Source organism: Fringilla coelebs (assembly GCF_963513975.1).
Source record: "Fringilla coelebs genome assembly, chromosome: 5".
Classification (NCBI taxonomy): domain Eukaryota; kingdom Metazoa; phylum Chordata; class Aves; order Passeriformes; family Fringillidae; genus Fringilla; species Fringilla coelebs.
Window position 1 is genome coordinate 28,903,816 of NC_140033.1, and position 22,622 is coordinate 28,926,437.

The 22,622-nt window shown below is 38.2% G+C and overlaps 1 protein-coding gene across 1 annotated transcript in view; it reads right to left on the minus strand.

The window, feature by feature from the left end:
• Nucleotides 1–20,915, minus strand: part of YAF2 (YY1 associated factor 2) — a 32,212-nt gene extending 11,297 nt beyond the window's left edge. Inside the window, exons 1-3 of the mRNA XM_084206200.1 lie at nt 20,597–20,915; nt 20,332–20,457; nt 872–1,024 (exon numbers count right to left, since the gene is read on the minus strand). Coding sequence (XP_084062326.1) covers nt 872–1,024; nt 20,332–20,457; nt 20,597–20,622 — 305 coding nt within the window. The 5' untranslated portion in view covers nt 20,623–20,915. The remainder of the gene's footprint in view (nt 1–871; nt 1,025–20,331; nt 20,458–20,596) is intronic.
• Between the last annotated feature and the right edge of the window lie 1,707 nt (nt 20,916–22,622).

Below are 22,622 nucleotides of genomic sequence, written 5' to 3' on the forward strand. Positions count from 1 at the left end.
ATGATCCTATTTCAGGCACAACAGAAGCATCTGCTACTTCTCTGCATAACTAATCCCAAAGGATATTTCTTGGCTGGGCTATTTTGGAGTGCTTCCAAAAAAAAAAAATCAATAGTTCCTCCCACATTTGCTTAGACTACATGTCTTACACACTTTTCAGCTTTTTCGACACAGCATTCTTGCCACAATAACTTTATGCTGAGATCATGATGAATTAGGGGTTAAACCTGCTGCTTTTGTTTAGCAGTTTGCACTCTCCTTCCTTACAGCAAGATCAAGGCTTTTACAACTGCTTGTCTGTACTGCAATATTTCATGCTTTCACTTCTAAGAGTCCTTCAGCATCCCAGATGTGGCAAAGAGAGTTCTATCACTAGGTAATTGACATACCTTATCCTGTCACATTAATTTATGCCCTAGTTCAGCCCTTCAAAGCTGAAGGGTTCTACAAGGCTATCAATAACTAAGTTATTTTCCCTACTCATCTGTAGTCTGGTACTGGTTCTCTCTCCTCCCACTACTATTTTGCATGAAAACTAATGACTCCCATCCCCTCTTTTTTCCAGAGATTAATATCACCAATTTGCCTATCAACAAATGGTATGAAACTATAAACTTCTATAAACTCTTAAAGCAATATACTAAATAACCCTTAAAAAGTCTTTCTCTGTTCAGCTGATCTCCATCTTCTGGCCACAAGAACACACTGCAGGTCTTCTTCGTATTTTATAGACAGCCTAAACCAATAAAACTTCACACCAATATATAACCTGTTTGCCACAGCACTTAGAAAGCAGTAAAATCAAAGAACACTTTATTTTTGTTTGTAAATGACATTTTATGAATACTGCAAAGGTTTCTAAGTTTTTTACCTGGTTTTCTTATGACTGTTCTTTTTGCTTGTTGTTTCCTTTTCACTTTTTTCCTTTTCTACTTTGTCTTTTTTCTCTTTCTTTGATTGTGTAGGGGGCACAAATTGCTGAGGAACCTGTTGTGCAACCAGCTGAGAGACAGGCCGAGGTTTCCTGTGTACACATATATATAGATATGCATAATGCTTAGACTTTTCAAGTCTCAAACTGTCTACAGTTCAGTTATTAACATTAACCATCACTGTAAGAAGAAATATTGTTTAAACATATCTTGCTGCTAATATTTCATTAAGACAGCCTGCTAATACTTCATTAAGACAGCATATAAAATTTAAACACATTATAGCCTTTTGTTTCACTTACTTGCATTATCAACAAATGAGATACCCTTTTTTTTATTTTATAGTATTTAGAGACTGTATTTGCAATGAGCCCTCTTCTTGCAGCTGTCATATCCAGACAGAGAGCTCAGAGCGAGCTCCAAAAGACAATTCTTCCAGAAATTACATTACCACCCACTCCCAGCCCCTTCAAATGCTGGAATGGTCTGGTTTGAGTCTACTCCAATACAGAAGCAGACAATCCTTATCACAAAAAGGAAAAAGCTGACCTTTGAGGTATCAGAGCTAAAGCCATTGTTGGCCTTATAGAATAAAATTCAAGTGTTTTCAGCTCAAACAAATTTATTGGAGGCAATAATAAATCCTGTTGTGTATAATTTTCATCATGTTGTTCACTGGAAAAAAATACACTGCTAATTAATATGTAGGATATAGCTGTCAGAACACATACACTTTGGAAGCTGGCAACAGAAACATAAGACCACATTCCAACAGTATACAGAGTGCAGGTTTCATTTCCAAGTTTTGATCCAAACTAAAAACCAGTGTGAAAAGAGCAACAACAGGCAAAAGAATTTCAACAGTTTATTATTTTTACATTTTCCCAAAATATTATTTTGAATTAGACTAATTTTCTATTCTGTTTTGTATTAGAATACAATGATCCTAGTTTGAAATGAAACATTTTACTCATTCCATTGCAAGTGTATTTACTTGTTCTGCAGTTTTGGAATTAAGAAATTTTAAGTCATACAAAAAAAAGTTTCTGTTATTAACACTTTGAAGATGTAAATTTCTTCTCCAAATGAATGCTCACCCTGCCAAGCTCTTGGGTTTTGTTAGCTGGATTGTGATGTTAGGTCTTTTAAAATAGAAAAAGCACAAATTATATGCACTGTGATACTCTGAAAATACAAAACCGTTATCAAAGCAACAGAAGCTATCAGCTCACACACATAGTTATCCCAACTCACAGGATCACACCACTGGCACTTCTTGCTTGGGTGAAGAGATGAGAAAACTAACAAGTTCAGGAAATCAAGGCAGCTCCCATTAACAAGTTATATTTTCAGTAATGATTGCAATAGTTCAAGTTACAGACTGAAATCCAAATTACAAGAACTCATAAAGTGTAGGAAAGAGAGTTTAATATTAATCAGCTGAGATTTCATGAGTCTTCACAGTAAGTTCTTAATGAATTAAAATAAATGAAAAGAATTACTATTAATAAATTGTCAACACAATAGAACTTTGGCATAAAAACTAGACTACCCCTTACTCACTCATGAACTGAGCCTACATTGACTCATGGAGGGGGGAAGAAGAGGAACAAATCCCTTTAATGAAAACAACCCAGCTTACAGCACTAGAATCTTGCAAAGCACACACTGTAGTGAGCCCACATTGAGTGACCATTTGAACAACTCAAATGGTCTCAATAGACTATAAATATGTGGGTTAACAGAATATATAAGACATTTTTAAGAAAACTTGCCTCAGAATTTTTTCAACCTTTTGTAACAGTAGTTCATAACAGAGCAAAACCACCAAGGTGTAATTGATACACAAGCTTATAATTTCAGGTGGAAAGCAGTTGTGATATATAAAGAAAACTGATGATCTGTCTTGAATTGAAGATTGCTCTGGGAGATAGGGATGCAGTTTGTCCTGACAGTCAAGTGACAATCCCATCATTACTATACAGTGACCTGAGAGAATGATTGGACGTGTTACTTATGAACAAGACACTAGTGAACTTAACACACAATGAATTGTTTCCCAGGAGCATGAACAACACCATGATTATGGAAATTTGTTAGAAAGGGGTAGAGAGGAGAAAAACAATTTTAGCCAAATAAGATCTGAATTTATAACCATTTCAGTTCCTGAGGGAAAACTAGATAATTTCTGTTAAGAGTACGGATAGGAAATTAAGCTTAGTTCTAAGTCCTGGTCTTAGAACTTTCCTCCTAATACCATAAAATGAATGGGACCAAAAAAAATCCCTGCAACAAAGAGAAGAAGTTGGTAAAAACAAACAAACAAACAAAAAATACAGAGAACTCATATTTTGGAAGATGCACTAAAAATTAATCAAGAAGTTATATGTGGCTTTGCTGTGACAGGAGATTCCTTCCATTAAACAGCCATATTTTTCCTGTCAATTTTTTCTATAGCTATCAGTTACATCTCTGTCCTAAATTTTATTATCTGCTTTCTCACATTCTGATTTATTAAATGAGGCATTCAAGGTTCCTATATTAAAAACATTGAGAAAAAAGTAATGTATCTCTCAACACTAGGAATGCCTTTCAAGTGCTCAATTTTTTTCTCCAGGTATTCAAAAGGGGCTAATGAACTGTAACCAAGTGCTTCACAAGCCGTGCAGGTATCAGGAGATAACTCTACTGCCCTCATGAAGCTTGAACCTGATAGAATTGCTCCTGCTTAGTGGCAGCTGAATCATGTCATTCAAGCATGAATAAATTCATAGAGAAAAGGCTATTTTAGAGAAGATAAGAGAAACTGTCCCTGTAACAGGAAATTGATTTTGATGATTTGCCAAAATACAACATTTTACATTACTTATTTTCAAAGCCAGTTAAAGACTCCTTGCAATACACTGCTACAGATTAAGTAGATTTGATGTTAATATGGCCTTTTGTTTATATTTATGGTAATTTGCTCTTTAAGAATATTCAAGAGCACCTGAGCTAACTGGTGTTTAGAAAGAAGCTCTATAATCGTCTGCATTAAGATTACGACCATTTTTGCCTATCACTGGACCACTATTGGACCACCACAACTGAACATTCCAGAACTACAAGCAGAAATGTTCATAAAAACAATACCCATTATTTATCCAGCCCCTAAAAGCTTTGTATTTTTGCCTAGTAATTCCACTTTAGTCACTGAAAGGAGAACACTAAGAAAGGCATACACTGTTACAGAAGATAAGCACTAGCAATTCTTTCCAGAGGTGAACTTCATGCTTTAAGCACTGTAGTCATATCAAGAAACTGATTTACTGAGCTTCCAAGAGATCTATAAACAACACATCTCTGAATATTACACTCCCCTTCTCTACCTAGTTTTCCTTTTCAGACAGTGTTTTCTTCTAAGCTGACATCAGCCCTACTTCTACCTACACTTCTATTCCAATCTCATCCATTACAGTTTTTTTAATTATCTAATTCCAATGCTGTTTTCAAGGTCCTACGTGATAGGCACTTCATAGACTCCTTTAAAAAATTAGGAAAACTAACATTTAACAGCCAACAGTCACTAAGACAAACATACAAGGATAAAGTTTTTGTCTTTGCTTAAATTCCCATAAATGCTCAAAAACAAGGATTTCATCATTTTAACTCTAGTCTTCTTGTTGCAAGATATAGCTACATTTTATCTTACCAGGTTTTATCTAGCTGCTGGTTTAGAAAGCATATTTATAGAGACTGCAAAAACTTGTCTTTGCTTTAGGATTGGTGTGCAGAAACTCATTCAGTACTGACATTCTCAGATATTTAATACTGCGAAGGATTAACTGGTTTTCATTGCTGACATTCTTAAAAAAAAAAAAATCTTTGTAGCACAGAAATTTACATGCCTAGAGATGAAAAATACTCAAGAAGACCACATGGTATCAGGAACTGTTGCCCTGAGTCATTTCCATTACCCAGAGCTCAACACAATACCTACATGCACGTAAATAATTTTGGACCTCTCACAGCAGTACATGCCTCCTTGATTTCTCTCACCTAGTATTCACCAATAACCTACATTAACAGTATGTTGACTAATTTGATATGATGAATAACTTGGTCTCATTATAGCAAAGCAGATCCATTTTGAGAACAAAAATAAAAAAAAAATATCTATACAATACTGATGACCAACACAGACACCAGAAGTACAGTAAGCTCTCAGTTGCCCAAGCTGTGCATCAAACATGCAGACAACCAAACTGGCTTAATGCTGAAGCATCTTGGTGTTTAGCTGAATTTAATTTATACAGAGCACAACTACATTTGCACAATTCTGCTTCTGCAGCCATTAAAAGTCCACAAAGCATCTAATGTCTTCTGTACTACTCAGAGTATAAGCTCCAACTCTGACAGACCTGAACTACTTACCTGTCGATCAGCTTTAGGATTCATCTGCTACAGTCTGGAAACAAGGAGCATGATGGGGCCAACTGTGATAATTTTTCCATGAACCAACCCCAAATCTACCTACATCTCAATAGAGTTCTGTGTTAGCATGAGATTACCCTGCATGTAAAGTTGGGAGTTGATTTGTCCATTTAGTGCCACATATACTGAATGGCCAGAGCCTGCCAAATAAGCCTGCCAAGTAGCACACAGTGCTGCCAAGCGAGACTGCTGAAAGCACAGACATCAACAGTCCAACAGAGCAGCCAACACATTCGCTTTGATTTTAGGGGAGCCATCCTGGACTTGAAGTGGTCCACATGGAACCAGTACCCATATCCTCCCATTATCCACAGATGTCAGAATATAACCTATATTTTTCTATACAGAAATCTAGATGCTATAATTAAATCTCATTGCTTTTTCCAACCTGTTGAGGGAAGTGTATTGTCATTTATAATGTGCAGTTTAGAGGCTTCAGACATCCTGAAGAATGGGCAACTTACTCAAAGACACACCCTTTCCAGAAGCTCTATCTCCCGTTTTGTATATTGTACTACTGCAGAAATATTAAAATTACAATTTCCCAATTGAAACGCAATGGGTCTAGATTAAGGAAATGCTGTCACCTCAGCATTCAATCAAGCTGAAAGATGTTCTTCAACAGATCACTTGGATCAAGAATATCCTTCAATTCTGCTTAAAATGGAAGAAGAGCTTCCATTTTACTGTGATCCTTTCCTTCCCTTTCGTCAAGTCCAGCCACCTCCTGGCTTCAATTCAGGCCAATAGCTCTTGCCAGAGGCTGGTCTCAAGTGGCAAATTATCTGTTTTCTAAAACTAGGGACACACACAATTTATCTAAAAACTTCAAACAGCACATTAAACCTGATATTTAAGTCTACTACTGGGCTCTGGTCAACTTACCTGCTAAACTTTTCCTCCAATAACTAGAGAATAATCTAGTCCAGTTTTACTTAGCTATCAAAAAATCTGATACAATTTTAATTCCTCTTACTTCCTGGTTTTGTATTAAACTTGTCCTATCTTAAAAATCAGGAAGAAATTGTCTGTGAAACACTGTTCCTGCAGAAGGATGTTATGTCTTAGCTGCCCAAGATTTATTGGTATTGATTTATTCTGGATTAATGGACTCAAATTTCTCTTCCAAATACTGATCAGTTACCTTTTGGATGACAGCAGGATTCAATGAGAGAGGTATTATCATGGAATTGAAGAATCGTTTAGGTTGGAAAAGACCTCTATGATCATCATGATACTATCAAACAGAAGGGTAACTACTATATACCTGGAATTGCCTATTCATCAGAAGAGTTCAAGACTGATCAGCAATATCTTATCTCCTACCATGTTTTCCTTCCCAGAAAAAGAAAAGGTCCCAAGAAAAACAAAGCCTGTGGTATTTCTTCATATTTTTTCACATTTTTTAATGTAGAATCTCTACATGGTATCACATACATTTCAAAATTCCAACTTTGCAAATGAATGTCATCCTTTTCTCCATTTCTTAGGGAAAAAAACCCTATCACCAAACCAAATTGGCTTCAGGGACTTAAAGAGGTTTTATTCAAAGACACTCCCAATCCTTAAGCAGTAACATTTGTCTACACTTATCTTCCCTGCAAGAAGACATGGACTTCTTGTTCAAGACAGCAGATTTATTCCTCAAGAAAGAGAAGTTAGAAATATCTGGAACAGAAACCTGACTGATTTCATCTTACCCTTGGTCATAGACTTATTTCCTTAAAAATGAAAACTTTTTATATTTAAAGTTTTTTTCCCTTTCAGGTGATTCAGGAGGACCGAATAAATGCTTCCAAGCTAATGCAAGTTCCCACATCTTCTACTCAACTTCTTGCTGCTTCTAGGCCCTCACTGCACAGGGCTTAGGCAGTGAATTCAGCATGTTTCTGAACATCAGTTTCTTTCTGTCCCACCAAAATGGCATGATAGGACTCATTCTCTGGAAACCTGTAGTCTAGTCAATTAGTGCCCTGAATTTTACTCTCCAGGGTTTTACAGGAATTAGTAAAACTGCTATAGTTAAGAGGTCTCACAAGTAGCAGTGAGTAGTAAATAATCTATTTATATATGTCATCTTTGGTCAAACTCATGAAGCTGACTGCTAACAAATAGGATCAGTACAAAAAAGAAATGCTTTTGCCTTTAGAGTTTTCACATATGACTTTTTCTATGGTGCCTCCTTGGGAAAGTCTTGGAGATCATTCCAAAAACTGCATTGTAGACAGGGTATGCTGATGCACTATGGATTAAACCTAGAACACTCATCACAGTTCTGACTAATGTAGTACAAACTCTAAAATCAATCAGGCATTCCCCATTCAGTATCTTTGTGCAAAGCATAAAAGAACAAGGTCAATCAGCTTGTAGGAAAAGATACCTAGAACTACTCACTGGGCTCCAGAGAAAGTCAGTCAGCTGCTAACCACTAAAGTGTTCCTGAATCCCACCTTCCTCTTCATCTACTACCTATGAAGGACAATTGCTTAAAAGCAACCTTCTGTAAATAGAAGAGATGATTGTATCCCTCTCTCATTCATGCCCGGCAGATTTCTATCTCCTTTCTATCTGCTCCTTTGTTTCTAACTGAGCTGACTCAGCTAATATTTTTTTTAAATGGAATTCCAGCATCATTCTTATACTACTATTCTTCCTCCACCAGCTTTTGCTACTCCCTCATCTAGCAATCATTTTAGAAATGCCTTGTAAACATTCCAAACCCTGATAAAAATCCTGATTTGCTGATGTTTGTTTCATATATGTATTTTTAAAGGCTAAACAGAATACAGTTAAGGGCATTAAAATCTTGTTGAGAACAAAGTTGATAATTCAAATTATACTCTGTTCTTTCATTACTATACTGAGTCATCTTGCAATACAAACGTACAGACTTTAAATATCTTATAATTTATTTGAAGATCATTTTCCACTCACATCTATCCTAAATATTAATGTCTCAAGAGGCTAATAGAAATCTGATATCCACAGTAATACTCTAATCTCCATTTTTCCAGTCATTACTGCAATGTCAAGAAAAGCTTATCTTCACATACTTTCTACTTCCTCATCATATTCTAGCTAGTCTCTACTAAAAACTCCTGTAGTACATGTCCTTGTTTCTCTAATGTCCACATTCTCAACTACCTCTTAACACAGTAACTAGAGCAATAATTAAAAAATAAGTGGTTGTTCCTAATCTTGAAAGCAAGTAGATATATACAGGGAGAAAAATAGAGGCATGATTTTACAGTAAGCAGCTTTTTAAACAACTTGAAAGATGTGAAGAAGTGGTTTTAGGTAGAAGATTTTCTAAGACATGAATACTCCTGTAACATATAAGAACATCTTCACATAGATATCAATCTTTTGAGCAATTCTTACAGCATTTATTTCAGTAACTTTTACAGGGCACATCTATAGTTGAGTATTGCAGCAATATGAGAGTATGAAGCTTCCTGTGCATTTTCAAAAGGACATTAATTATACAAAGATCTAACTCTAATTTTGTAATAGAGCTTAGGCAGATTTTCACTCAGCATATCACAGAACAGTGTGCAACCAGCAGCTTTGGAATGTGATTTTCCATGATGGATCAGTGATGTAGATTTAGATGGCAGAACGTCTAGATGGCTCCAGAACGAAATACAGATACTCCAAATTCAGTTTCTGCAACAAGTAACACATTACCCTGAAGTAAACCTTACTAAGAAGTCAATAAACTTTCCTCCCACCCATTAGCCAGTTTTTTTTTGAGGGTTACCTCCCTTCTCTAACCCCCATATACTGATAAGTTACTATGTCAAGCAAACAGTTAACATTTCCAATTCTTCACTCTTTATCAGAGTGAAAAAGTCTTCTGCAAAACAGGTACACTAACACTAGTGATTTTTGTACCTATGTCTCTTCCAGAGTGTCTTTTCCCTCCCAATGTAACTGGTTTCAAGGACAAAAAATACAAGCAACTTCACCTAAACATTCACCTAAAAATTAAGCACATACAGAGCTATCTGACTCTTCCCTGCTTTGAGCTAACCTCTGCCTCTGAAGAGCTTAACTTCAAAGAGAATGCTCTTCTTTTCGAGACTAGGAATTCACAAAAAATGTTGGAAGGCTGAGGCCTACATTTGTATAGGCATTGAAATGGTATTGTCAGTGTTAAGTAAAATAAACAGGAACTAATTAAATTTTGCATCATAATCTTATCAAGGCTTGAATTCTCTATAATACAGAAAAATTAACTACAATCAAGACATGCATACATGTATCAAGGTACTGCAGTAGCTGTCCTAAAGTAAAAATGCTGGCAATCATCAACCAATTTGACACAGAGAATGGCAGAATCTTATTAAACTTCCAAGTAAGAAGGAAAAAGTTTAATTGTTACATTTTAGGCTGGTTATTTCAGTTTCTGCTTAAATCTGTACCATTAAGGTGTAAGTATATGCAGTCTGGCTGCACAGAAACCAAGCAAAAAACTCTCTACCTTTTTTACTGATCTTTCTTTGTGCTTCAAGACAATGAAATTTTCAAGTATTAGTTTGACAGTAAACACTTAAAAGTATGCAGTGTTTTTTAAACTTCAATAGTAGAGGGACTATTTTTGTCAAATCTAAAATGCTAATTCCCAAATAATTAGAGAATTGTTAAGCATTACTACACACAAAATACACAACAGCTTTCAATATATCCTTCCATATATTTGCAGACTAGTAGCTACAGCATTTCAGACTTCATTTTCTTCTGTCAGGCAATTTTTCAACTAACTTAACATTTTCTTCTAGATTTGATACATAAGCAAAAAAAAATTTGATATGAAAGCAAAAATTTGCTTTTTACAATTACACTTAACTTTTTATTGACTATCATATCTAGTCCACAATCTCTTTCTGCAGCACCCTGTACAAGAGCTTTTAGGTTCTGCCAAACCATATTCCATAACAAAAGAAGTTGCTTTTTCAACTTCACTATAAATCCAGCACAAACCTTTGTTCCATTACTATTGCTGGCTTTTGAGATCAAGTTCCAGTAAGCCACAACTTACCTCCTAATAAAAAAGGCTCACATCAACGACTATTAAGCACATCATTGATATTATTTAAAGCAAACAGGAAATCAGGGACAATGTGTATACTAAGTGGTATTGCAAATGCTGTGGCCAGTTAGATCTTGCGAACTGTTTTCTACACAGAAGCAAGCAGTTCATCTTGTGATGCCACTCCTGATTTTTAACAGTTTAAGTCCTGTGAAAAGTAAAAAATATTTCTTACTGCCAAGTTCTTGTAATGCAAGTACAAGTTGCTAGCAATTAAATTAAATCACTATCAGGAGCAGCAGTCTTTGGGTTCTGACACAGATCAGCTCACTCTTCCTCAGTCATCAGCACTCTATTAAGCTATTCATAGAATAAAAACTATCAGATTAAACTACATTTAGCCTGCTGTGTCACATGAATATGACCTCACTAATCACCACACAAAGCCGTCTTGTGAGAAACTAGTAATTATTGCTACATTGAAGCAGTTCATTATTAAATGCATCTTCAACACTTTGCCATCCAAAATTATTTTTTCTCATTACCATTACTTCTGTCATATGCTAGAGTGTTAACAGGCCATTTCACTGCCTCTGCAAATAATGCAAGTGAATAATTATGACAGTGCAAACAATGGAGCTAGTGGTCTGTATGAAAAAACATGATATAGATCCATCTGCATATAGCTGAGTAGCAATGCAATTTCTACACATCCTATGTATATTTGAATTCTAACTTTCAGACAGCTCTAATTTGTGCTTTCATATTCCAGTATGAATCATTTACTTGGAATTCATCCATTCAGTGCATTTCTAGCAATTCCATCTTTCAATAGAAGCTGATTCAATTAGAATAGACTCACATGACCCATATGGTTTTATCAGTCACTGTAAAAATGTGCAGAAAACTACCCCTTGAGGCAGTGTCCCTATTTAATCATTCCCTTAAAGGGAATGCCCTATTTTCCAGATGACATTTAACAGATGAGGCCAGCAAGTCTCCTAAAGACAACCGGTACAGTACACAACAGCCTACTCTAAGAACTATCTGTATCAGGACCTTTAGGAGGACAAAGTTCATTTTCATGGATAGTTTTCAAAGCAGCCATCAAATGTTACTTCTCCAACAACCAGTTAAAAGGCTCCAACCTCTTGTATATTGCTGTTAGAACTCTTCCCCATATGGCACAACCCGTGGTGCACCAATGCTCAGTGAAAATACCCTGCTTGAGAAACAGATATTGGTATCAACTAATTTATGTTTCCAAGATGACAATGAGCTACATATGAGCAGGGGTCAGGAAGCTCAATGTTCTCTAATGATATCCTCTGAGGAGACAGTATTTGGGAGTCTACAGAAAAAGGAGTGGTTACAGTCTCCTAGACCCCTTGATACTTGGGATACACGGGGAAGTGATCTCTTCCAAATGCCGACACCACAAAGGATTGTATCCTTCACACTGCTCCTCTGTCCCTTTCCTGCAGAAACTGTGAAACCTTGCACCTATGCAAAAAGACATGCAAAATACGAGGCTCACACTGATGCAGCAGCACAGTCATTGTTGCACTGAACAGGGCCAACACTTGGTACAGATAGTTTTGTGATCACACTGGAAGGAGCTTGTTTCTGGTTTATCGTATTTGCTCTGCACTGCAGGTATCATCTTCCCAGAAGTTGGAAGCAATCTAGAAACTTCTTCCATTCAGAGCCAGCCCCACAAAGGTTTTCCTCAGGTAGATTTAGAAGAGGTAAATTTCCTCTACCTTAAGCAGAGGAAAAGGCTACACACTTTCCCTAAAAATATTAAGTCTCCATAATGTTCTTCATTAAGATGAATATCAATCTAAAAAGATGCCAGAGAATGAGTTGTCACATTGTCTTTTATGCTAAATCAATTACAGAATTTCTAGTGCATGACCCTAATCACAGATTTCAGTGATAGCCATAACAAATAACTTTCCTTTCACAGCATGTAGCAAACCAACTTTTTTCAGCTTTTAGAGTCGGGAACTCTATTTCCATAGTGGATTTTCAAACCCCTACTCATTTACACAATTTTTTTCTACTAGGCACTGTCATATGAGCTATATGGTACAGTGAAAGTATAGTCAAGCATTTTGGAAAAGTTTAAAGATAGGTTCCAAATCTTCAGTAAGTTAGAATAGGAAAATTTTCAATTGCTTGTTTCCTCCCCACCCCTCAATTCCTAAGAAAACAAGAAAAAACTTGTAGCAGACATCAAGGTCATATCTTCTAGTCTTCAATCTGACTTTTGATGGAAAGTTTGCCAGCCAAAAGCCTCCCAACAACATTCTGCAGCTGAACTCTCCAAGTTCAAGCCTGCTCTACATCAGCATAGCACATACCAGTGGAATGCACTTCAGAGAACAGACAATCCTCAGGATCTCTCTGTCCTACTTAAACCAGGATAAGCCACTGCGTGAAAGTATAAAAATTGAACACTTAGTATTTTGTTCTAACTCGCCTACTTCAAAAGTATCTTGTAGCTGACTGCATGAGCCAAGAAAAGACATCATTTGATACTCTGAGGATGTTCTGCAAAGCATACTGTTCATTCTAACCTGACTTTCAAGATGAAAAGTACAGATATTTCTATCAAGTTTTAAACAGGAACAGGCATAGTGGGCTGTCACAGCAATCAAGGAAAAACTGGATAAAAAGTTAAGGGCAGAAAATGCAAATTCTCATCACTTTATAAGTGATACAAGAGGGTTTTTTTTGCCAGGTAATCTCCTCTTTTAACATACCTCATCTCATATTAGGTGTTCATTCAAATTCTAGTAGCATTTAGTTAGGACAGACTATTTTCCCTATAAAAGACGCATAGAATACCACTGGTGGCACTAAAAACAAAGATGATATTTCCACCAAAAAAAACCCCAAAAAAACCAAAACAAAAACCAGCAACCAAAGCGACATATAATCAAAACACACACTACTTATGCCCCAAAGGAAAGTACTTAATCATGGAAAGAAAGCAAACATCGGATGGCATAAAGTCTTCTTTGCTTCAGTACCCACACAAAAATTTAATTCCACATCACCAAATTAAACAAGGGAGTATGAGTTCAAGCTAGAATAGAAGAAACAGACCACTGAATGTTATTTATGGCAGTCAACAGCATCTAATGAAATTCACCCTCATAAAAAGATGTGTAGAGAATACAGGAAAGGTGAAAGAAGTCATCAAGTACTGCAGAAGAAAATAATGAGAGGAAAAAAATCATAAGATGGGCAAATAAAAACTTCAATCTAATTCAATTTCAGAAAGATACTAGAAAGAAATTATTTAAGAATTGAGAGCATTAAAGGATAAAGCCAATTGGCTTGACAGTCCAGTTTCTTTCTTTAATGGACTAGGAGCCCTGCTGACTAGGAGAGAAGAAATACACGTTGCCAGTCTTGACTCGCAACAGAGTAAAAATATATTCTCCCACTTAAGTTAAACTATGATGAGGACAAAGTTGTGCAGAATGAAGTTCAAAATTTGAGTCTGCTTGCTTAATAGTTCCCAATAACCAACTGTAGGTATATTTACATATATCTATGGGGTAGCATTTATAGTGAGGTTCTACAGGGACACTAATATTTTTAATTATAATTTGGACAAGGTATGAGGAATAGAACAAGAATCAAGCTGAGAGGTGGTGAGAACTATCTGACAAGACAATCCTGCATGAAGGTGACTCAAAATGAAAATTATGTATTCCAAAAAAGACAGCACAAAGCACAGCAGGCCCCACAACGACATGAAAAAAAGCCCTACTTAAGTAACAATAAGATACAAAAGGATACCAGACCATAGTGAATCAAGTAGATTACAATTTTTATGAGCTTCTTAGAGCAACAAATTAAAATACCTGTCAGGTTCAAAACTACAAAGATTTAACATGAGATTTAATCTCAAAAAAAAGTCAACAATACTCTCCCTACTCCTTTCTAAAATACAGGCTTGATTTTCTTTTGCTTGGCTGTCCATTGCATTCTCTATTGCCCATACAAACTCCACCCATGAGGAGCATCTAACAGAGCGACCCAATCAATAAAAATTAATTCATTGTTTTATAACAGCATTGAAAATTATGTGTGCAGAATTCTTAAGTTTCACTATATTTTTCAGGGAAAACAATTCCTAAATAAATTCCTGAACAATTTCAAAGGTTATTTTTAAAAACTCTCTTTAAAAATAAAACTGGAAGTCCAGAATGACTGGATTACTCAACGGCTATCGACAGAGCAAGAGAACTATTTATTCTTTCTACTCTTCATAATTTAATAATAACACTAAACCATAAAGCTTGCAATACACAACCCATATTTTACCAAGCTCTGTATGACTTTTCCATTCACTTCATTCCTGCAAATATTTCCTTCTCTAAACTACCATAAGGAACGAGCTCTTGACTCTGTTGAGCTTGATTCAGTCATGTATTTGTGAAATCAGCATGACAGGCAGCTCTTCCTCTTTTTCTCCTTCCCAACCTTCCCCCCGACACGCACGCGCATGTGCACACACAGAGGCTGCATTCTGGAAGGCAGAAGAGTCCTTAACAAGCTGTTGTGAAACAGACATGTTAAACCAGATATACAAGAGAAGTACCAACTCTCTGTCCTCAGCAGTATTGCATTTCAACAGAAATACAAATACCAGATTTGATTAAATGTAACTGATTTGTGCTTATAAACATCCAGATGGTACATGACTAAACACATTGCACATGTTTTCTGAAGAAAAATGACCTTGATATCCAAGTTTAAAAATTAAACATTTTATTTATGAGTCTCAAAGCACAAAACAAACTCACAGCAGTTCCAAGCAGAGACCTGTATCTCATATTTAGGAGATCATCAGATATGATTATAAAATACATTAGAGGGCCAAACACTCAGGCACAGTTAAGGAACATCAACCAAATACCAAGGAAATACAGAAAGATTCTATCCCAGTTCCCTATATCTCACACTCTTAGGCGTCTGGTGGGATTTAAATTTGGTTTTTCATACCTTAGGCTGTGAGAAAAGGAACAATTCAGTGATGAAGATCAATAGATCATAGAATGCAGAAGCCATGTCCCCATTTGGCTGGTTATATATTATCTCTACTTCAGCAGTAAAGGACATTAAGAGGTAGAGATCCCAAATCCACAAAAATTCATCCTTACAAAACAAGACTTTCTCACTCTGACTACAAATTTCAGGGACTATTTTATGAATGATATTGCATATAAGAGCTCACTCAATGTGTGTATCAAATAGGAACCTCTTATAAAACGTTCCTAAATCCAAATTTAAAAAAAAAAAGGAAAACCTCAAAAAACTTCACAGAAGTCATTTGTACCTGTCTCATCTCTTACACTCCCTTTCCCCCAGTCAAACAAAAGAAAAAGAACTTGAACAGCAGGCACTAAGACTCAGATTCATTGACAAGATTAAGTTTTTTTTTAATTCAAAGCAAGTAATGAAAGTTGTTCTAAAAAATAAAATAAAACCATAACAATCATAAAATACATGTTTGTATAACAAATTTTCCCCTACTACTAGCCACAAGAATTCTCACTATTAGAGAAAACATTCTTTATCCTTAAAGCCACACTTGTGGCACCTTTCTGTAATTTGAAAATCACAGAATGTTGTCTAGTCAGAAAAGGAAAAATTATTCCTTATATCCCTGCATCCGTTTTTCCTTTGTTTACACAGGAATTTAGCAGAATATCATTAGAAGCACTTCAAAGTTTAAAAAGCCAGTATTTGCAGTTCCTCCTGTAGCTCTCACTACACTGCCCTGGATACTCATCATTCACACTGAAAGGAGAAGTGGTTTGTAACAGCATGGAAAAAAAGAATAGGATCCTGCAACTAGAGATCAGACCACATGCATAAAAAACACATGAAGGAAAGCAAAGTGACAGGTAATTTTAAATCTGGATGCTATTGCTAACTGAATAACAACAGCTTTAATAACACTTCTGAGGAAGTTGAAGCAGAGAGGTAACAATAGGGCAGTAATGCCGCCTCCTAGAAGGCAGCAGAGACTAGGAAACATGCATTCCTTTAGAGAGAATGCCAATCCTCTTGTGTACTTCTTCCCAGCAACACAAACTCTTAATCTTCAGCTTTACAACACACCTAAATTACAGTGATTAATGGTGTTAGCTGGCAAGGAAAGCAAAATCCAAACATCTATTGAAAGACAGACAAACTGAGAGCAAATACTTGCTGTAATAAGGTCTGTCCAAGGATCCAGCCCAATTCTTGAAGGTCAACCAGTATTGGTACATTCCTGATTCAGATAATGCCATGAAGAACAGAAGAAGAAATGGTAGCTTGCCAGTGGAGGCAACTGTCTTTTGACAAAGTAGTAATTGTGAGAGCCAACCCAAATTCAGCAACCCCATTATAACCTCCCCAGGAGCCATATAATTCTGTGTTTTCAGCATATCATCATTGCCTCTGTTGCTTTTACTCAGTTCCAGTCTGGGTTTTTCAGTGCACTACCAAAGACTTTTCTGTACAGCATGAGTGACAAAAGGGGAATGAAGATTTCCAAGTGATTAAGTCTCAGCAAAACTTAATTTCATGGGGGAAGGAAATCAGACCACTTATTTAGCCTAAAGACTTTTCCTCTTGCCAAACTACAATGGGTTTTGCAAACAAACCTTCTCAAAAAGGTCATACAGTTTCTTTATAATGGAAACTATTAGGCAATCTAAATATAGCAGTTGCTACTAGTTCCCTCTACAATACAGTACATTAGGGTTCTATTCACTATTCCTTACTTGTGCTTCTAATGAACTTCAGCAGGAGACTTGTTCAAGAAAGGAGTACTTATTACAGTCCTATGTTCCTTACATTTATATAATATCTTTCATCTAGAAAAATTTCAAAATGTCTTAAAGGTCACATGTAGAAAATTACTATACTCAGTTCCTCTCCTATCAAGAGGAACATAGTAATTTCTCAGTACCCAAGCAACAAAACAGAATAATTTAGGTTAGAAAGTAAATACTAAAGCCATGTGTACATGGAGAGTTTAGATCCTCAGTGACATTACCAAACTAATGTCTGACAAGAGCTGCAGAGTAATAGGTAGAGGGATATCCATCTGGCAGATAGCATCTTAGTTTTACATCTGACTTGTGGCACATCTAACTGGCACCACGCTGCAGCACCCCTTTAGTACGAGGTGGGAATCAGTTACACCACTTCCTGCAGCATCCAGGATTTCCCTTGGGACATCCCCCTCCAAGGACAACCCAGTTTTACCATTCAATGCAATACTGCCATACACAAAAACTAAATTTTACTCCGTTATCTAATCTGCTTTGAAAATTCAGTCTAGAAATAAAATATAATAAAGGAATTGTAAAAATTTGCACTAATCTTAACAATTCTATCAATTACTAAAGAGCATAATCCACTTCTAGCCTCTGGCACAAAAGATAACTCTTTTAGAGAGAAAAAAATTATTCAACAGTGAAAATACCCACAAACCCTACCCGTACCTGAAAATATTTCTGTAAATGCGCATAGTAAGTATTAAAAAAAAAAGTTTTAATCAACTTTGCGCCTAATTTCCAGTGGCCTTCAAACCCACTTAGCTTCAATATAATTGCCTGTTTTTCCACCTGCAAATCTGGTCACATTTAATGAAGTTTAACATGCAGAATCAGGTATTACGTATTTCAACACAAAGACAGAGATTGCTCTGAATTTTAAAAAAAAGTAGCATTTTACAATGTCTTATAGACAAAGCTCTAATCAGTAAAATAAAACACAGTTAAAACTTCTAAGTAAGAATTATTGCACAGCAACAACCATGCTGATGCATCACCTTAATCTAACATCAAACTTCAAAATGGAAGACTAAAATAAATAAATAATTAATGCATTTTCAGTGCCATGGTAGTATTGTTATCCTGCCCCATATTGATGAAAACCATTTTGTCCTATAGGCAACACCAACAAATGCTTTACCAAGGTAATAATTTGGTCACTTGGACTCCAGGTCCTTAGGGAAAAAAAGAAAAAACACACAAGCAAAAAAACAACTACCCAGCTGGCCTTTTGTGCTTCTTTGGCACCCTAATGATTCTCTTCATGGACACAAAGGTCTACTTACTGGCTCAAATCATATATCAGAACTGGAGACAAAAGCTGCCTGGCCTAAAACTTCTTATCTACCTCATGTCATGTGTAAAACCTGGATTTTGGAGTCATATGAAGATGCAACCCATCTAAACCTTAGGAGGAAAAAAAAAATAGTCCCATACACCTATTCAGGAACACATTGTTATAGAGTTTAAGTAGAGGGAAAAAAAAAAAATCTATCAACCACAGTTTGCCTACCAGGTCACTGTCAGGGAGAAAGTGGAAACCAAAGAAAGAAATATTTTCATTGTCTTCTAGTTTCCCTACTTGAATATTTAATCTTTTAAGTAAGTTTGCAACAAAGTGTCTTTTTTCTTTCTCAGGAGCTCCATTTTTTGTTTGTTTGTTAAGTTTCAGTGCTTTTATCCAGCTGAGTTTCCAAAGCAATAAAACATCATTTTAAACTGACTTTTCTTATCAAACTGACTGGATGTTAAAGAGGGTTTTTTTTATTATGTTTTTAAAGACTTGGCATTAATTCATCAGTCTTATTTTGCTGAACAATGCCGATTTGCAGACATCTCTCTGTGATATAAATATAATGCCATTGTTATAACTGGAAACCATAATATATGTGACAGATGCAATTCCCTCTTGTCACATTTACCTTACTGATTTCCTTTGTTTAAAGAAAAAAAACAAAAAAACAAAAACACACACACCAAACAAACCAAAACGTTCAACTAATATTCACAACTGAAGTTATGGGAAGTCCTTCCAATATTTATTCTGGTTTTCAGAAGTCAGGGAAACTAGCTCCAAAAATAAAGAATAATAATTTTTGACAAGTAATTGGACGCAACCTTGCATTTACGATTTCAAACATGTAACATTTATTGCAAGTCATACTCAGCACTGCTTTGACCAATATCTACAATGTAATTGCGGCTTTTGATAGGATTGCAACTTGATTGCCATTTAAACTTCTCTTGCTGATAGGATTAACCCATAGGTATGGTAACGGTAAGAAAGGATTCCTGAGCAACCTTCTCTTCCATTAATTAGCATGCATGGCTACAAGTGCACTCAAGTTCGTTTGTAAAAAGCCTCCATTCCCCAAGCACACATGTTTAGGCCACCGGCAGGCGCAGGAACCAGTTAATCCACCGCAAGCTTTATGACCGGTGTATAGAGAAAAGGTCCTCCTGGAAAGTCACGGTTACACAGGGAGACAATTCCATAAAGCACAATTCAGCTAACAGTTTCTCCCTAAACACTGAAGGGTTATAACCCACCCCCTACACCCCTCGGAAACCTGCATGGTGATGCTCTGTGATGAAAAGCAAATTAAAATAATACTAATACTTCAAATAATAATAAAAAGGGGGTTATGTAGGAGGCAAAGTTAAACACATAAAAAAAAAAATTTAAATAAATTAAAAAAAAAATTAAAAGGGTGAGCATATTAGCAGGCACACCCTAGGGGACAGCTCTTTTTCGTGAGAGGGCACAATCTCTCCAGGGTTACGCTGTGCAGGTAATTATGCCCTTCCTGGTATTTATTATTTCTGTTTCTACAGACGCCGGCGCAGCGCTGGGTCAGGTTCACCGAGGAGCCCCGGGCCGGGGGAGGCTGTGTGTTCCCGTCCCCACCCCTGATAAACGAGACCCGATTCCCGTCACGGCCGCCCTCCCTCACACCCTGGGGATGCACCGCGGCTCCCCGGCCCCAATTCCTGTCACGGCCGCACAGCCGCTCCCCCGCCGCCCCCGCCGGCGACCCACCGTGTGGAGGTGCCCTTCCTCACGTCGCACATCAAGCACTTGAAGGCCTCGGCGCTGTTGCGGAAGGTGCAGACGCTGCAGTCCCAGTACCCCTCGTCCGAGGAGGGTTTCGGCTGCCGCTTCGGCCTGCGGAGACACACGCGCGCCAGGGGCAGCACCGGCCGCGACGCGCCCGCCGCCCCCGGGGCGCCCCCGCCGCCACCGCCGCCGGCCGCGCGCTCCCGGAGGGCCCGGGGGACTGAGAAAGCGCCGCCGCTGCCCCTACCTGGTCGGGCTCTTCTTGTCTCCCATGCCGGCTCCAGACGCGTCCCGGCCCGGCCCCGGCGCGGCCCTTTGTGCGTTTGTCAATAAGGAGGAGCGCGGGGGGTCTCTGGGCTCTAGCGGGGACCCGGGGAGGAGGAGCCGCCGCCGCAACCTCCAGCTGTCGGGGAAACTCCCGCTGCTGCCCCCGCCGCTGCCGCCGCCTCCCCGCTCACGTGTCCCCCCGCCGCCAACCAGCGGCGCCCGCAGGCCGCGGCGCCCGGCGGGCCGCGCACGGCGGCACCTTCGCTCCGCCGGCGGCTCGGGCGCTGCGAGCGGCGGCGGGGCCGGGGCAACGCGGGGGCTGCTGGGGGCGGCGGGCGGAGCGGGGGCGGTACCGGCGCCGGGGGGCGGCCCCGGCGGGGAGGCGGTGCTGGGCAGAACGAGCAGACCGGCAGTGTGAGTGTCTGCGGCCGGCCTGCAGGCTCTTGTCTTAGAGCCGCCCTTGTTATCGCCCAAGGTTGCTCCCGTTAGCGTCTAGATTGTCTTGCGCTTCTTCCCACAGAAATTGCTCCAGGCCGTGATTTACAATAAGAAACAAACGGGAATAAACGGAATATGAACTTCTGCTTAGAAGTCTTGCTCTGAAGCATCCCGTTGGCCTGAGGCCAAGGGAGAACGGGATGGGTACCAATACAAAACCAGGTGTTACCTTGTCCCTGTGTGCAGCAAGCTACTTTTGCGCTTAAAAGCTTGCAAGTACAGCGTGGTTCTCATGCATCATTGCAACCTCAGACAGGACACGGGTGTTTATCACCTCTATTATCAGAGTGCACCAGAGCCCAGTCACAGACTAGGATGCCATTTTGCAGGATGCTGTGCAAACAGAACAAAGAGCACATGTCCTAAGAACATAACAAAGACAGCAGTTAGACGCAGGTAGAGAGCAGAATGCAAGCAGACAATGAAATTATATCGGTCAGCATCTCTGTGGCCAAAGCTATTACTGATGTATTGCCAAGAAATGATGGGATTTCGAGAACAAAATATGCCCTAGGGGAGTTTTACTGAAGTGTGTGAAGACATCGATGTGTTTAAAAATTAAGCAAGTGGACGACAGAGAAACTTTCTGATTCTGAAGGCAAAGTTGTCAAGACAAATTTCAGCTAGAAATACTGGGATAGAGAGAGAAAATGTAGGTAAAGTACTTGACACATTAGGGAAGCAATTAAAGACCCCCTAATTGGGATGTAGCATTTATGCAAAAGAACTAACACTTTTACAAGATTCCCAGCTTTGTCTGTCTCTCTAGGAATGCTGTGTGTCAGCAATTGGAAACCTGTGTAGGATTTACTTGTGTCTGTCCATTTATCCTGAATTCCTTCTGCATTCACATCCAGCTTCCACTATTTCCATTTTCCTCACCTTATGGTTCTCTTCTGTATTTGCCTCACCTTTCCCTTTCTTGCTCTATTGCAATTTCTTTCTTCCTTATCTCTTTATACTTCTCATGCAGTCTTCTGTAAATTATGAATAAAATGTATGGATTGCACATCTGAGGGTGAGGCATGCCACACACAGACAGCTGGCCTGGGTTCATTTGCATTCAGTTAGACGTCTACATGGACTAGGAGCCCAGACCCAGCTCTCCGCAGGAGAAACAAGCTCATGCTGAAGGTGATTGATCTGCTGCTAGAACAGGAATACAATTCTCACACCTATGCAGACTATTTCTTTTCATTGACTACAAAGTGTGCTTTGCACCAGTAGTCCAGAAGTGGACGTTTAAAATTATAGAATTATATGAGGTGTCCCAACTGTGCTTGAACCTGACATTATGTAGGAATCTCTTGATGGGAAGCAGTGGAGAAACCTGTCTCCTTGTGCCCTTTTCCACAGCACACTCTTTCTACTGTATAAATAAACATTATTTCCCCACTTTTGAAAGTAATTATTTTGAAACTACTACTTTCTCTTGACCTTTCCCCTGTCACAGCCTACTTTCTCCACACCAGTTGTGGGAAACAGAACTTCCAGTGATGGTTACAAAG